A 13,632-nucleotide genomic window follows, 5' to 3' on the forward strand; every position below is an offset into this window, starting at 1 on the left:
GAGAGAGAGGCAGAGAGAGGGGGGGGGGAGAGAGAGAGAGAGAAGGAGAGATGGAGAGAGAGAGAGAGAGAGAGGGAGCAGGGGAGGAATGAGAGATTGAGAGAGAGAGAGGCAAGAAGAGGGGGAAAGAGGAAGGAGAGAGGGAGGTGAGAGAGGAGACAGAGAGAGAGAGAGAGAGAGACCACATATTCACACTTTGACAAACAAACAAAACAAAATAAAACAACGTCAGCTTAGTTGATTTCAAAAAAGCTTTTGACTCAATAACCTGAGGGCCTGTTGGGGGGAAAACATACAACATTATAAAATCCACATGTGGGGTTGAAATTGGCGAAAAACATGTATTTCCTCTGGGCTGTCGGGTGAGACATAGATGCATCTTGAGCCCCACCCTCTTCAACATATATATCAACGACTTGGCGAGGGTTTGCTGATGATCTGGTGCTTCTGTCACCAACCAAGGAGGGCCTACAGCAGCACCTAGATCTTCTGCACAGATTCTGTCAGACCTGGGACCTGACAGTAAATCTCAGTAAGACCAAAATAATGGTGTTCCAAAAAAGGTCCAGTTGCCAGGACAACACAAATACAAATTCCATCTAGACACCGTTGCCCTAGAGCGCACAAAAAACTAAACCTACCTCGGCCTAAACATCAGCGCCACAGGTAACTTCCACAAAGCTGTGAAATACCTGAGAGACAAGGCAAGGCTTTCTACGCCGTCAAAAGGAACATAAAATGTAACATTAGGATCAGGCTAAAAGTACTCAAATCAGAACCTGTTGCCCTTTATGGTTGTGAGGTCCGGGGTCCATTCTGCATGCAGAATTATTAAACATCCTCCAACGTAAAACACCAAATAATGCAGAAATGGGATGATTTGATGATTCAAATTCAGAAAAGAGACATTTAATTCTACAACCACCTAAGAGGAAGCGATTCCCAAACCTTCCATAACAAAGCCATCACCTCCAGCGAGATGAACCTGGAGAAGAGTCCTCTAAGCAAGCTGGTCCTGGGGCTCTGTTCACAAACACAAACACACACTACAGAGCCCCAGGACAGAAACACAATTAGACCCAACCAAATCATGAGAAAATGTAAAAAGATAATTACAATTTTGTTTCTGTTGTCCTTTGACAGCTCTTTGGTCTTGGCCATAGTGGAGTTTTGAGTGTGACTGTTTGAGGTTGTGGACAGGTGTATTTTCTACTGATAACAAGTTCAAACAAGTGCCATTAATACAGGTAACGAGTGGAGGACAGAGGAGCCTCTTAAAGAAGAAGTTACAGGTCTGTGAGAGCCAGAAATCTTGCTTGTTTGTAGGTGACCAAATACTTATTTTCCACCATAATTTGCAAATAAATTCATAAAAAATCCTACAATGTGATTTTCTGGATTTTCTTTCTCATATGTCTGTCATAGTTGAAGTGTACCTATGGCCGGGTATGGTTCCCTATCAGTGTGTCTGTTAGGTCTCTATCAGTATGTCTGAGTGTTAGGTCTATCAGGTGTCTGTTAGGTCTCTATCAGTATGTCTGTTAGGTCTCTATCAGTTGTGTCTGTTAGGTCTCTATCAGTGTGTCTGTTAGGTCTCTATCAGTGTGTCTGTTAGGTCTCTATCAGTGTGTCTGTTAGGTCTCTATCAGTGTGTCTGTTAGGTCTCTATCAGTGTGTCTGTTAGGTCTCTATCCAGTGTGTCTGTTAGGTCTCTATCAGCTGTGTCTGTTAGGTCTCTATCAGTGGTCTGGTAGGTCTCTATCAGTGTGTCTGAGTGTTTGGCCTCCATGTTTCCCTCCATGTTTCCCTCCCAGCCGAAGACTTGTGGCACAACTACCACCCACACATCCACATAAAACCACACACACCACACACACACACACACACACGAACACACACACAGACACACGAACGCGCACGCAAACACACACACACACACATACACAACAGACACACATGAACACACACACAGACACACAATACGCACGCAAACACACACACACACACACCATTGTTGATAGGGCTTAGCTCCTACCTCCGCCACCCAAACCCAACCAGCCCAGGAGACAGCCGTAGCCAATCCCTTATCCCTGCTACTCTGCTGATTAGAACACAAACGCTCACACACACACACACACAATATCTGTCTCCCTACACACACACTGTCGGTGGGACTTACAGAGTCAATAGGTTACTCAATCTTCCATTTATGTCCTCCACTGCTCTCCTCTGGTGTGGGTGTGTGTGTGTTTGTTATTCTGAAGAGTGTGTTTGTGTGTTTGTGTGTTTGTGTCTTCTTCCTAAGCAATTGCTTTATGGTGATGTGTAGTGCTGCTGAGGAATCTATTGATTGGTTGGATCAGATGGGAACAGAGTTCTAACTGGTTGGAGGATCAGATGGGAACAGAGTTCTAACTGGTTGGAGGATCAGATGGGAACAGAGTTCTAACTGGTTGGAGGATCAGATGGGAACAGAGGTCTAACTGGTTGGAGGATCAGATGGGAACAGAGTTCTAACTGGTTGGAGGATCAGATGGGAACAGAGGTCTAACTGGTGTAGTACTGTTTGACAGACCTAGGTCAATTCCGACAGTTAAATTGTCTCTGTCTTTCTCCCTTCTCCCCGCTCTCTCTCTCTCTCTTTCTCTAGCTGTGAGTGAGGACATGGCTCTGTACGTTGGCATGATTGCTGTGCCCCTCCCTCTGACACTAACCATCTCTCTCTCTCTCTCTCTCTCTAGCTGCCAATGGAGTTGAGGATGTGGCCCTGTATGTGGGTATTGTAGCCGTAGCTCTCTGTCTGACCCTCATCCTCATCGTGGTGGTCCTGGTCTACCGCCGTAAGAAGGAGGGTCTGGACGCTGACGTAGCGGACTCGTCCATCCTGACCACGGGCTTCCAGCCTATGGGCATCAAGCCTAGCAAGCCAGGTGTGTGGGCACCTCGGCACCGGGCCCCCCGCCCCCCTGGCCCCCGCCCTGGTACCCGCAGCAGTAGGATAATGCTCTTGGTTTTCTTTTCTACCCTTCCTTCCATCCATCCGTCAATCTGTCAGTCCTTCATCCAACCTATACTGTACACCCAATGTGTCAACTATCCCTTGTGTTACCTAGTCTCACCATACTATCTACTGTCCCTTGTGTTATCTAGTCTCACCATACTATCTACTGTCCCTTGTGTTACCTAGTCTCACCATACTATCTACTGTCCCTTGTGTTATCTAGTCTCACCATACTATCTACTGTCCCTTGTGTTATCTAGTCTCACCATACTATCTACTGTCCCTTGTGTTACCTAGTCTCACCATACTATCTACTGTCCCTTGTGTTACCTAGTCTCACCATACTATCTACTGTCCCTGGTGTTATCTAGTCTCACCATACTATCTACTGTCCCTTGCGTTATCTAGTCTCACCATACTATCTACTGTCCCTTGTGTTATCTAGTCTCACCATACTCATCTACTGTCCCTTGTATTACCTAGTCTCACCATAGTCGTCTACTATCCCTTGTGTTACCTAGTCTCACCATACTATCTACTGACCCTTGTGTTATCTAGTCTCACCATACTATCTACTGTCCCTTGTGTTATCTAGTCTCACCATACTATCTACTGACCCTTGTGTTATCTAGTCTCACCATACTATCTACTGACCCTTGTGTTATCTAGTCTCACCATACTATCTACTGACCCTTGTGTTATCTAGTCTCACCATACTATCTACTGTCCCTTGTGTTATCTAGTCTCACCATACTATATACTGTCCCTGGTGTTATCTAGTCTCACCATACTCGTCTACTGTCCCTTGTGTTATCTAGTCTCACCATACTATCTACTGTCCCTTGTGTTATCTAGTCTCACCATACTATCTACTGTCCCTTGTGTTATCTAGTCTCACCATACTATCTACTGTCCCTTGTGTTGTCTAGTCTCACCATACTATCTACTGTCCCTTGTGTTATCTAGTCTCACCATACTCATCTACTGTCCCTTGTATTACCTAGTCCCACCATAGTCATCTACTATCCCTTGTGTTACCTAGTCTCACCATACTATCTACTGACCCTTGTGTTATCTAGCCTCACCATACTATCTACTGTCCCTTGTGTTATCTAGTCTCACCATACTATCTACTGACCCTTGTGTTATCTAGTCTCACCATACTATCTACTGACCCTTGTGTTATCTAGTCTCACCATACTATCTACTGTCCCTTGTGTTATCTAGTCTCACCATACTATCTACTGTCCCTTGTGTTATCTAGTCTCACCATACTATCTACTGACCCTTGTGTTATCTAGTCTCACCATACTATCTACTGTCCCTTGTGTTATCTAGTCTCACCATACCATCTACTGTCCCTTGTGTTATCTAGTCTCACCATACTATCCACTGTCCCTTGTGTTATCTAGTCTCACCATACTATATACTGTCCCTGGTGTTATCTAGTCTCACCATACTCGTCTACTGTCCCTTGTGTTATCTAGTCTCACCATACTATCTACTGTCCCTTGTGTTATCTAGTCTCACCATACTATCTACTGTCCCTTGTGTTATCTAGTCTCACCATACTATCCACTGTCCCTTGTGTTATCTAGTCTCACCATACTATATACTGTCCCTGGTGTTATCTAGTCTCACCATACTCGTCTACTGTCCCTTGTGTTATCTAGTCTCACCATACTATCTACTGTCCCTTGTGTTATCTAGTCTCACCATACTATCTACTGTCCCTTGTGTTATCTAGTCTCACTAAACTAACTCTGCCCTTGTGTTGTCTAGTCTCACCATACTCATCTACTGTCCCTGGTGTTATCTAGTCTCACCATACTATCTACTGTCTCTTATGTTATCTAGTCTCACCATACTATCTACTGTCCCTTGTGTTATCTAGTCTCACCATACTATCTACTGTCCCTTGTGTTATCTAGTGTCACCATACTATCTACTGTCCCTTGTGTTATCTAGTCTCACCATACTATCTTCTGTCCCTTGTGTTATCTAGTCTCACCATACTCGTCTACTGTCCCTTGTGTTATCTAGTCTCACCATACCATCTACTGTCCCTTGTGTTATCTAGTCTCACCATACTATCTACTGTCCCTTGTGTTATCTAGTCTCACCATACTATCTACTGTCCCTTGTGTTATCTAGTCTCACCATACTCATCTACTGTCCCTTGTGTTATCTAGTCTCACCATACTATCTACTGTCCCTGGTGTTATCTAGTCTCACCATACTATCTACTGTCCCTTGTGTTATCTAGTCTCACCATACTCATCAACTGTCCCTTGTGTTATCTAGTCTCACCATACTATCTACTGTCCCTTGTGTTATCTATTCTACTCAGCATTTTTGTTGTGTTTGTTATTCTTGTGTTCGTGAGTGTGTGTGTGTGTGTGTGTGTGTGTGTGTGTGTGTGTGTGTGTGTGTGTGTGTGTGTGTGTGTGTGTGTGTGTGTGTGTGTGTGTGTGTGTGTGTAGGGTCATAGACGTTGACCAAATAGTCTCCTATAGTATATTCCCATCACATTGTGTTGTTTCTCTGTTGTCTACAGTCATCTGTCTGTACAGTACAGTATATCTACTAACATAGAAATTGTGTGTGTTGACTTGTTGCTCCTCTCCTCTTTTTAAACTCTGCCTGCTATACCTCCTCTGAGTGGCCATGGAAACCTCCTCTGAGTCGCCATGGAAGCCTTTCTAGACTCTACCTGCTAAACATTCTCTGAGTCGGCATGGAAGCCTTTTTAAACTCTGCCTTCTACACCTCCTCTGAGTCGCCATGGAAGCCTCCTCTGAGTCGCCATGGAAGCCTTTCTAGACTCTATCTGCTAAACGTCCTCTGAGTCACCATGGAAGCCTTTCTAGACTCTACCTGCTACACCTCCTCTGAGTCACCATGGAAGCCTCCTCTGAGTTACCATGGAATCCTTTTTAGACTCTACCTGATAAACCTCCTCTGAGTCACTGTGGAAGCCTTTCTAGACTCTACCTGCTAAACCTCCTCTGAGTCACCATGGAAGCCTCCTCTGAGTTACCATGGAAGCCTTTCTTGACTCTACCTGCTAAACCTCCTCTGAGTCACCATGGAAGCCTCCTCTGAGTTGCCATGGAAGCCTTTCTAGACTCTGCCTTCTACACCTCCTCTGAGTCGCCATGGAAGCCTCCTCTGAGTCGCCATGGAAGCCTTTCTAGACTCTATCTGCTAAACGTCCTCTGAGTCACCATGGAAGCCTTTCTAGACTCTACCTGCTACACCTCCTCTGAGTCACCATGGAAGCCTCCTCTGAGTTACCATGGAATCCTTTTTAGACTCTACCTGATAAACCTCCTCTGAGTCACTGTGGAAGCCTTTCTAGACTCTACCTGCTAAACCTCCTCTGAGTCACCATGGAAGCCTCCTCTGAGTTACCATGGAAGCCTTTCTTGACTCTACCTGCTAAACCTCCTCTGAGTCACCATGGAAGCCTCCTCTGAGTTGCCATGGAAGCCTTTCTAGACTCTGCCTGCTAAACCTCCTCTGAGTTACCATGGAAGCCTTTCTAGACTCTACCTGCTAAACCTCCTCTGAGTCGCCATGGAAGCCTCCTCTGAGTTACCATGGAAGCCTTTTTAGACTCTACCTGATAAACCTCCTCTGAGTCACTGTGGAAGCCTTTCTAGACTCTACCTGCTAAACCTCCTCTGAGTCACCATGGAAGCCTCCTCTGAGTTGCCATGTAAGCCTTTCTAGACTCTACCTGCTAAACCTCCTCTGAGTCACCATGGAAGCCTCCTCTGAGTTGCCATGGAAGCCTCCTCTGAGTTGCCATGTAAGCCTTTCTAGACTCTACCTGCTAAACCTCCTCTGAGTCACCATGGACGCCTCCTCTGAGTTGCCATGGAATCCTTTCTAGACTCTGCCTGCTAAACCTCCTCTGAGTCACCATGGAAGCCTCCTCTGAGTTGCCATGGAAGCCTTTCTAGACTCTGCCTGCTAAATCTCCTCTGAGTCACTATGGAAGCCTTTCTAGACTCTACCTGCTAAACCTCCTCTGAATCTGAGTTGTGTCTTAATTATAACAGCATTCTGTGTTTGTGTGCTTCTGTCTCTGGGACTTTATGTCTCTCTCTCTCTTTTCTCTTCCTCTGTGTGTGTGTGTGTGTGTGTTAGAGATGAGGTAGTTTCCTGTTGTGCTGTGACGGTGTGTGTGTTAGAGATGAGCTGGTTTCCTGTTGTGCTATGACGGTGTGTGTGTGTTAGAGATGAGGTAGTTTCCTGTTGTGCTGTGACGGTGTGTGTGTTAGAGATGAGGTGGTTTCCTGTTGTGCTGTGACGGTGTGTGTGTTAGAGATGAGGTAGTTTCCTGTTGTGTTGTGACGGTGTGTGTGTTAGAGATGAGGTGGTTTCCTGTTGTGCTGTGACGGTGTGTGTTAGAGATGAGGTGGTTTCCTGTTGTGCTGTGACGGTATGTGTGTTAGAGATGAGGTGGTTTCCTGTTGTGCTGTGACGGTGTGTGTGTTAGAGATGAGGTGGTTTCCTGTTGTGCTGTGACGGTGTGTGTGTTAGAGATGAGGTGGTTTCCTGTTGTGCTGTGACGGTGTGTGTGTCCCCTGCTGCTGTTGTTCACTCCTGGTCTCTGATCTGTTTTAGAGAACTCCCATCTGCTTACCATCCAGCCGGACCTAACCACCACGACCACCAGCTACCAAGGAACCCTGCACTCACGTCACGACGGCACCACACACACCGGCACCGCTAAGTTCTCAATGACCAACGGTCCACTTCTGGACCCCCTACCCAACGGGTCGCACCACACCTTACACAACGGGAAGATGACCTCTGACCCTGCGGAGTTTATGACCCGGCTGTCCAATCAGACGTACTTCAAGACGTTGCCGCGGGACGTGGCTAACACCTCGTATGGGACATTCAACTTCCTGGGGGGTAGACTCACCATCCCCAACACAGGTAAGAGCTGATTGGTTGATTGAAAACGTAAGGTACCAGTCAAAGGTTTGGACACACCTTCTCATTCCAGGGTTTATCTTAATTTTTTACTATTTTCTACATTGTAGAAAAGTAGTGAAGACATCAAAACTATGAAATAACACATATGGAATCATGTAGTAACAGAAAGTGTTAAACAAATCAAAATATATTTTAGATTTTAGATTCTTCAAAGTAGCCACCTTTTGCCTTGATGACAGCTTTGCACACTCTTGGCGTTCTCTCAACCAGTGTCACCTGGAATGCTTTTCCAACAGTCTTGAAGGAGCACTTGTTTTCTGATTTTCCTTCACTGCGGTCCAACTCCTTGTGGAGGCAAGGTCATCTGATGCAGCACTCCATCACTCTCCTTGGTCAAATAGCCCTTACACAACCTGGAGGTGTGTTGGGTCGTTATCCTGTTGAAAAACAAATTATATTCCCAATAAGCGCAAACCAGATGGGATGGCGTATCGATGCAGAATGCTGTGGTAGCATGTGTCACCAGCAAAGCATCCCCACACCACCTCATCCATGCTTCACGGTGGGAACCACACATGCAGATATCATCCGTTCACCTACTCTGTGTCTCACAAAGACATGGCGGTTAGAACAAAAAATCTCACATTTGGACTCTTCAGACCAAAGGACAGATTTCCACCGGTCTAATGTCCGTTGCTCGCGTTTCTTGGCCCAAGCAAGTCTCTTCTTCTTATTGGTGTCCTTTAGTAGTGGTTCCTTTGCAGCCATTCGACCATGAAGGCCTGATTCACTCAGTCTCCTCTGAACTGTTGATGTTGAGATGTGTCTGTTACTTGAGATATGTCTATTGGTAACTCTAATGAACTTATCCTCTGCAGCAGAGGTAACTCTGGGTCTTCCTTTCCTGTGGCGGTCCTCATGAGAGACAGGTAACTCTAATGAACTTATCCTCTGCAGCAGAGGTAACTCTGGGTCTTCCTTTCCTGTGGCGGTCCTCATGAGAGACAGGTAACTCTAATGAACTTATCCTCTGCAGCAGAGGTAACTCTGGGTCTTCCTTTCCTGTGGCGGTCCTCATGAGAGACAGGTAACTCTAATGAACTTATCCTCTGCAGCAGAGGTAACTCTGGGTCTTCCTTTCCTGTGGCGGTCCTCATGAGAGACAGGTAACTCTAATGAACTTATCCTCTGCAGCAGAGGTAACTCTGGGTCTTCCTTTCCTGTGGCGGTCCTCATGAGAGACAGTTTCCTCATAGCATTTAATGATTTTTGCAGCTACACTTGAAGAAACTTTCAAAGTTCTTGAAATGTTCCGGATTGACTGACCTTCATGTCTTAAAGTAATGACGGACTGTCATTTCTCTTTGCTTATTTGAGCTGTTCTTGCCATAGTATGGACTTGGTCTTTTACCAAATAGGTCTATCTTCTGTATACCAACCCTACCTTGTCACAACACAATTGATTGGCTCAAACGCATTTAGGAAAGAAATTCCACAAATTAACTTTTAACAAGGCACACCTGTTAATTGAAATGCATTCCAGGTGACTACCTCATGGAGCTGGTTGAGAGAATGCCAAGAGTGTGCAAAGTTGTCATCAAGGCAAAGGGTGGCTACTTTGAAGAATCTCAAATATAAAATATATGTTGATTTGTTTAACACTACTACATGATTCCATATGTGTTATTTCATAGTTTTGATGTCTTCACTATTATTCTACAATGTAGAAAATAGTCCAAATGAAAGAAAAACCCTTGAATGAGTAGATGTGTCCAAACCTTTGACTGGTACTGTATATATTTGAAGAAAAAACGACATCGTTATGGCAATGGGTCTGTGTGAGTCTGTGTGGCCTTCTTTTCTAGTTTAGCAACACATACACGGTCTTCAGCCAATCCATATGTGTGTGCCTTAGCCATGTAGTCAGTCCAGCCCAGTAAACTGATAGGGTCATCTCTGTCCACTACAGCCCAACCCACTCCAGGGCCACTGAGTTAATTCAGAGTAATTAGTCTCTCTTACAGGCCAGAGACTTCATCATGTTGCCACGGACTGATAGAATATCTGCCTGCCTACCGGTCTGCCTGTCTGCCCATCTGCCTGCCTGTCTGCCTGCCTGTCTGCCTGCCTGTCTGCCTGCCTGTCTGTCTGCCCGTCTGCCTGTCTTCCTGTCTGCCTGTCTGCCTGTCTGCATGAAGGTTTGCAGAAAGGCCAGGGAGAGGAGAGGGACACCAGCAGCATAGGGTTATGTTGAAGGCTGTGACTGAATCCCAAATGCATCCTATTCCCTATGGGCCCTGGTTAATGCACCCTATTTCCCTATCGGCCCTGGTTAATGCACCCTATTTCCCTATGGGCCCTGGTTAAAAGTAGTGCACTACGTAATGAATAGGGTGCCGTTTGGAACTCAGTCTGTATGAGTGTCTACATTAGTGTCTCAGACCGTATGGAGAAAGCACTGCAGGTTATCTTCAGGCCATGGTGATGGTTACCTAGAAACATGGGTCGCATCCCAAACGGAAACCTATTCCCTGCATAGTGCACTACCTTTGACCAGAGCCCTATGGCTAAAAGTAGTGCACTATTTAGGGGATAGTGTGCAATTTGAGATGGATGCATAGAGAGTGAGAAAGCAGATTACCTTCGGGCCACGTTGATGATTACCCAGAAACCATGCATCATCACCACTGACTGGGACTTCTTATTCAAATTGCCAAGATGAAAAAAAAACTTCCACAGCAACTTTTAAAATGTCAGCTACAAATATACAAATAGTATTAATATAGAAGACATCACTCCTCAGTCTCATTCATATGGATTCATTTGGAAAGCACTGTTCTATTCTTTTTTTTTAACAACTGAAGTATTGTTTTAATTTTTTAGATGAGCTATATCTGAACACGGCCAGTAATTACAGGTCAAACGGATAGAGAGCTGTAGCAGGACGGAACATAGAGAGCAACGTAAGACTTCCAGGAAACGACTTTAGACCAAATGACCTCAATTAGAACCTTGTCGTTAGTGACATCACTGCTGCTAGTCATAGATGACTGACGCACGTAACGTCTTGATGGTCTGGTAATATAGAACATCAGAAGGTCTGGAATCCTCTCTGTCTTCTCTTCTTGTCTCTCCTCCTCTCCACTATTCAGTAGTTAGTTATATAGGTGACAACAGTGTTTCTGTTGGTCAGATCATTCAGTAGTTAGTTATATAAGTGACAACAGTGTTTCTGTTGACCAGATCATTCAGTAGTTAGTTATATAAGTGACAACAGTGTTTCTGTTGACCAGATCATTCAGTAGTTAGTTATATAGGTGACAACAGTGTTTCTGTTGACCAGATCATTCAGTAGTTAGTTATATAAGTGACAACAGTGTTTCTGTTGACCAGATCATTCAGTAGTTAGTTATATAGGTGACAACAGTGTTTCTGTTGGACAGATCTTTCAGTGGTTAGTTATATAAGTGACAACAGTGTTTCTGTTAGTCAGATCATTCAGTAGTTATATAAGTGACAACATTTTGGTCAGTGTTTCTGTTGGACAGATCTTTGAGTGGTTAGTTATGTAAGTGACAACAGTGTTTCTGTTGACCAGATCATTCAGTAGTTAGTTATATAGGTGACAACAGTGTTTCTGTTGACCAGATCATTCAGTAGTTAGTTATATAGGTGACAACAGTGTTTCTGTTAGTCAGATCATTCAGTAGTTATATAAGTGACAACATGTTGGTCAGTGTTTCTGTTGGTCAGATCATTCAGTAGTTATATAGGTGACAACAGGGTTTCTGTTGGTCAGCTCATTCAGTAGTTAGTTATATAAATGACAACATTTTGGTCAGTGTTTCTGTTGGACAGATCTTTCAGTGGTTAGTAATGTAAGTGACAACAGTGTTTCTGTTGTTCAGATCATTCAGTAGTTAGTTATATAGGTGCCAACAGTGTTTCTGTTGTTCAGATCATTCATTAGTATCTGGAGAGAGATAATGATCTTTCCCTCTCCCTTTCTTTTCTCAAACTCTCTGTCTCTCTCTCTCCTTTCTCACTCTCTCTCCCTTTTCTCTCCCTCTCATTTCTCTCTCTGTCGCTCTCCTTCCTCTCTGTCTTTTCTCTCTCTTTCTCCTTTCACTCGCACTCCTTTCTCTCTCCTTTCTCTCTGTCTCTCTCTTTTCTCTTTGTCTCTCTGTGTATATGCTGTCACATAATGTATACATGGATTAACTCAAACCCTTGACACTAATCTTCTCACTTGGCGCTAGACAAGCAAACACGCACACACACACACACACACACACACACACACACACACACACACACACACACACACACACACACACACACACACACACACACACACACACACACACACACACACACACACACACACACACACAGAGAGAGAATGAGAGATATCCTCATGCTGGTCGTGCAAACATTTAGATATTGTATATGTGAGATATGAATATATAATTACAAACACACGTTTGCTTCCATGAAAGTGCATGAGACATGCATGTTGTATTTAACCAGATGTCTTCCTGTAGTAGTCTAGCTGGAGAATAGGAGACACATGTTGTTTATCTTCCTGTAGAGCAGGAGACACATGTTGTTTATCTTCCTGTAGTAGTCTAGCTGGAGAATAGGAGACGCATGTTGTTTATCTTCCTGTAGAGCAGGAGACACATGTTGTTTATCTTCCTGTAGAGCAGGAGACACATGTTGTTTATCTTCCTGTAGTAGTCTAGCTGGAGAATAGGAGACACATGTTGTTTATCTTCCTGTAGTAGTCTAGCTGGAGAATAGGAGACACATGTTGTTTATCTTCCTGTAGAACAGGAGACACATGTTGTTTATCTTCCTGTAGAGCAGGAGACACATGTTGTTTATCTTCCTGTAGAACAGGAGACACATGTTGTTTATCTTCCTGTAGAGCAGGAGACACATGTTGTTTATCTTCCTGTAGAACAGGAGACACATGTTGTTTCTCTTCCTGTAGAACAGGAGACACATGTTGTTTATCTTCCTGTAGTAGTCTAGCTGGAGAATAGGAGACACATGTTGTTTATCTTCCTGTAGAGCAGGAGACACATGTTGTTTATCTTCCTGTAGTAGTCTAGCTGGAGAATAGGAGACACATGTTGTTTATCTTCCTGTAGTAGTCTAGCTGGAGAATAGGAGACACATGTTGTTTATCTTCCTGTAGTAGTCTAGCTGGAGAATAGGAGACGCATGTTGTTTATCTTCCTGTAGAACAGGAGACACATGTTGTTTATCTTCCTGTAGAGCAGGAGACACATGTTGTTTCTCTTCCTGTAGAACAGGAGACACATGTTGTTTCTCTTCCTGTAGAACAGGAGACACATGTTGTTTCTCTTCCTGTAGTAGTCTAGCTGGAGAATAGGAGACACATGTTGTTTATCTTCCTGTAGTAGTCTAGCTGGAGAATAGGAGACACATGTTGTTTATCTTCCTGTAGAATAGGAGACACATGTTGTTTATCTTCCTGTAGAACAGGAGACACATGTTGTTTCTCTTCCTGTAGAACAGGAGACACATGTTGTTTTTCTTCCTGTAGTAGTCTAGCTGGAGAATAGGAGACGCATGTTGTTTATCTTCCTGTAGAACAGGAGACACATGTTGTTTATCTTCCTGTAGAGCAGGAGACACATGTTGTTTCT

At 44.3% G+C, this 13,632-nt stretch overlaps 1 protein-coding gene across 1 annotated transcript in view; it reads left to right on the forward strand.

Annotated features, from left to right (window-relative positions):
• Positions 1 to 13,632, forward strand: part of LOC109879096 (netrin receptor UNC5A-like) — a 114,041-nt gene that overhangs the window by 68,442 nt on the left and 31,967 nt on the right. The window contains exons 7-8 of the mRNA XM_031797274.1: positions 2,742 to 2,981; positions 7,637 to 7,954. Of these exons, the coding sequence (XP_031653134.1) occupies positions 2,742 to 2,981; positions 7,637 to 7,954 (558 nt within the window). The remainder of the gene's footprint in view (positions 1 to 2,741; positions 2,982 to 7,636; positions 7,955 to 13,632) is intronic.

Source organism: Oncorhynchus kisutch, linkage group LG19 (assembly GCF_002021735.2).
Source record: "Oncorhynchus kisutch isolate 150728-3 linkage group LG19, Okis_V2, whole genome shotgun sequence".
NCBI lineage: Eukaryota > Metazoa > Chordata > Actinopteri > Salmoniformes > Salmonidae > Oncorhynchus > Oncorhynchus kisutch.